Source organism: Diaphorina citri, unplaced genomic scaffold, assembly GCF_000475195.1.
Source record: "Diaphorina citri unplaced genomic scaffold, Diaci psyllid genome assembly version 1.1 scaffold3431, whole genome shotgun sequence".
Classification (NCBI taxonomy): domain Eukaryota; kingdom Metazoa; phylum Arthropoda; class Insecta; order Hemiptera; family Psyllidae; genus Diaphorina; species Diaphorina citri.
Genome location: NW_007380839.1, coordinates 1,660 through 4,649, shown reverse-complemented (window position 1 = coordinate 4,649; position 2,990 = coordinate 1,660). Strand labels below are relative to the sequence as shown.

The 2,990-nt window shown below is 43.6% G+C and overlaps 1 protein-coding gene across 1 annotated transcript; it reads right to left on the bottom strand.

The window, feature by feature from the left end:
• Positions 1 to 1,332: 1,332 nt before the first annotated feature.
• LOC103520294 (clavesin-1-like) lies at positions 1,333 to 2,270 on the bottom strand. Its single transcript, XM_008485382.3, has 3 exons — positions 2,193 to 2,270; positions 1,855 to 2,073; positions 1,333 to 1,440 (listed from the first exon to the last, which is right to left on the bottom strand). Exons 1-3 carry the CDS (start codon positions 2,205 to 2,207, stop codon positions 1,333 to 1,335), a joined length of 342 nt encoding a protein of 113 aa, XP_008483604.3. The 5' UTR covers positions 2,208 to 2,270.
• Positions 2,271 to 2,990: the final 720 nt, after the last annotated feature.

Genomic DNA, 2,990 nt, shown 5'->3' with positions numbered 1-2,990 from the left:
CGATTCCCGGCGGGGCCAAGAAATTTGTATCATGCAAATGATTGATTCCGTGACTGGCTGTTGCGGAGCCCACTCAGCCTCGTGAGGAAAATGAGTAGCTATGACATGTAAATGCGCATAGCGACCGGTGCCAGCATGTAGGTAAACATTGGATTTTAGGATTATTGAGATATTGGGAAAATCCTACAATGCTGCAGTGAGCAACAAAGTTGTGACATAATAACACAAACTGCATTTACATTTACATTTTTTATTTTCCTTTAGAAAATTCGCCTTTTCTGAAGCTCGTTTTCCCCTCTTTTGGTGTGATAGCGCCTGTACTAAATCATAGGAAATCTTATGTGGCGGGCCATAGGAATCGCTTTCGAAAAAAAAAATACAACCACAACTAATCAGTTCTTGCCTTAAGGCTCATTTCACACGATGCCTCGGTTCTCTCTCAAGGCCGTTTCACACGATACCCAGCGTTCTTCTCGTAGCAGGGCCAGGAGGGACGATTAGCTCTTTGTGTATACAGGAAGCAATAGGGATAACACAAAGAAACTGCATTTACATTTACATTTTTATTTTCCCTTAGAAATTTCGCCTTTTCTGAAGCTCGTTTTCCCCCCTTTTGGTGTGATAGCGCCTGTACTAAATCATAGGAAATCTTATGTGGCGGGCCATAGGAATCGTTTTCGAAAGGAAAATACAACCACAACTAATCAGTTCTTCCCTTCAGGCTCGTTTCACACGATGCCTCGGTTCTCTCTAAAGGCCGTTTCACACGATACCCAGCGTTCTTCTCGTAGCAGGGCCAGGAGGGACGATTAGCTCTTTGTGTATACAGGAAGCAATAGGGACATTTTTATTTTCCTTTAGAAATTTCGCCTTTTCTGAAGCTCGTTTTCCCCTCTTTTGGTGTGATAGCGCCTGTACTAAATCATAGGAAATCTTATGTGGCGGCCCATAGGAATCGTTTTCAAAAGGAAAATACAACCACAAGTAATCAGTTCTTCCCTTAAGGCTCGTTTCACACGATGCCTCGGTTATCTCTCAAGGCCGTTTCACACGATGCCCAGCGTTCTTCTCGTAGCAGGGCCAGGAGGGACGATTAGCTCTTTTTGTATACAGGAAGCAATAGGGACACTCCCGTTAAATATTTCAATAGGGAGAATATCCCGCGGTAGATACCCGTACAGGCTGTCCAGATTTTGACCGTGCACGATTATCTGAAAAGGAAAAACTTGGAGTTAGAATAAACTAGGACATTAGGTAAAAGAGGCACCAGAAACTGCAGAACAAATCATGTGCGACTGTGGTGCTGCCTCTCACAAACGACTGTTTTACTTCTCAAGGATGATCAGCAATAGGGACACTCCCGTTGAATATTTCAATAGGGAGAATATCCCGCGGTAGGTACCCGTACAGGCTGTCCAGATTTTGACCGTGCACGATTATCTGAAAAGGAAAAACTTGGAGTTAGAATAAACTAGAACATTAGGGAAAAGAGGCACCAGAAACTGCAGAACAAATCATGTGCGACTGTGGTGCCGGCTCTCACAAACGACTGTTTTACTTCTCAAGGATGATCACCATCACCTCACCCCTGTGTATGGCTGATACAAAAAGATGTAGTTTCTGCTCAGGTACCTACCTATTCATTTTTTAGGACATTAGGGAAAAGAGGCACCAGAAACTGCAGAACAAATCATGTGCGACTGTGGTGCTGCCTCTCACAAACGACTGTTTTACTTCTCAAGGATGATCACCATCACCTCACCCCTGTGTATGGCTGATACAAAAAGATGTAGTTTCTGCATTCGGCTATAGCTGAAGCCGCTACAACAACAACATAGTTAAGACAGCGCCTACCTTATCCCGAGTCTTCTCCTTAAGGAACGGTTTGACCAGGGCAAGCAACACGTCCACCTGGACCGGCTCGTTGATAAAGTGAATCGCCTTGAACCGGGCCGGATAACAATCCTGAAGTCCGGATATCATGGTCCGCAGTAGCGTCGGACTGGCGTAGATCGACGTTTGGTTCCAGTCGAGAAGAAACACAAAGCCGGAGTATTGGATTTTGGTGTCCACCAGGAGCAATCCTGAAGTCCGGATATCATGGTCCGAAGTAGCGTCGGACTGGCGTAGATCGACGTTTGGTTCCAGTCGAGAAGAAACACAAAGCCGGAGTATTGGATTTTGGTGTCCACCAGGAGTGAGTCCATCAGGAGTAGGAGAGACTTGAAGATGGCCTCCAGAGAGAAGAGGTGACTCGACCAGTTGCGCAGGGACAGGAAGAGAACGCAACGGCCGTTCCTGGAACGAAGAAGAGAGAGAGGTGAGAGAGAGAAGAAAGAATTGAATTGGATTGAATGGAATATTGTGCTTTATTTATAACAAACTAGCCGAAATCCGTCGCTTCGCACCGGATTTCTGCTAGTAAATCCTAGAATCCCTAATGACATATTGTCAGAGTCCCTAACTTTGTTTTTACTGATCACAAAAACACTACCAACCCACTGTTACCAAACAGTACTGAGTCACAGTGGGAACTCATCAGACATATTCATCAAAACAAGACTCGTATCAGAGTTAGACATCTTTACCCGAAACAAGCTGAACTAAGGAACAGAAAAAAAAGGAACCAGGAGAAAAAAGAAAAAAAAATCCTTTACACTTCTTCTGAAATGTATAGGACTTTCTTCTTGATTTTATTATTATTTTAGACTGTTTAATCTGGCAGTCTAAACAAAGCACTATACTCACCTTACCTACTTATACTAGGTAGGTACCTACTTGAAAACAGGTCACTGGAATAGATTTTCAAATAGATTCCCAAGTCCTTGGTTTGGCCCGAGGCGGATTTTATCCTGAACGGATATCGTTCTCAGAACGGCTGGCTTTTTCCTATCCTGTCTTACTTCTCTCTTCGATTTAGGGACGACAAGACCTTAGCTGATACAGTTCTTTGTATTAAACTTCTAAAAGAAACAAAAAAAAAATACTTA

Bases quoted from the DNA above. Each gene is read 5' to 3' on its own strand.
- LOC103520294 (XM_008485382.3), bottom strand. The intron at 1,441-1,854 runs GTAGGCGCTGTC...TTTCCTTTTCAG, and splicing joins AGGAGAAGACTCGGGATAAG to ATAATCGTGCACGGTCAAAA.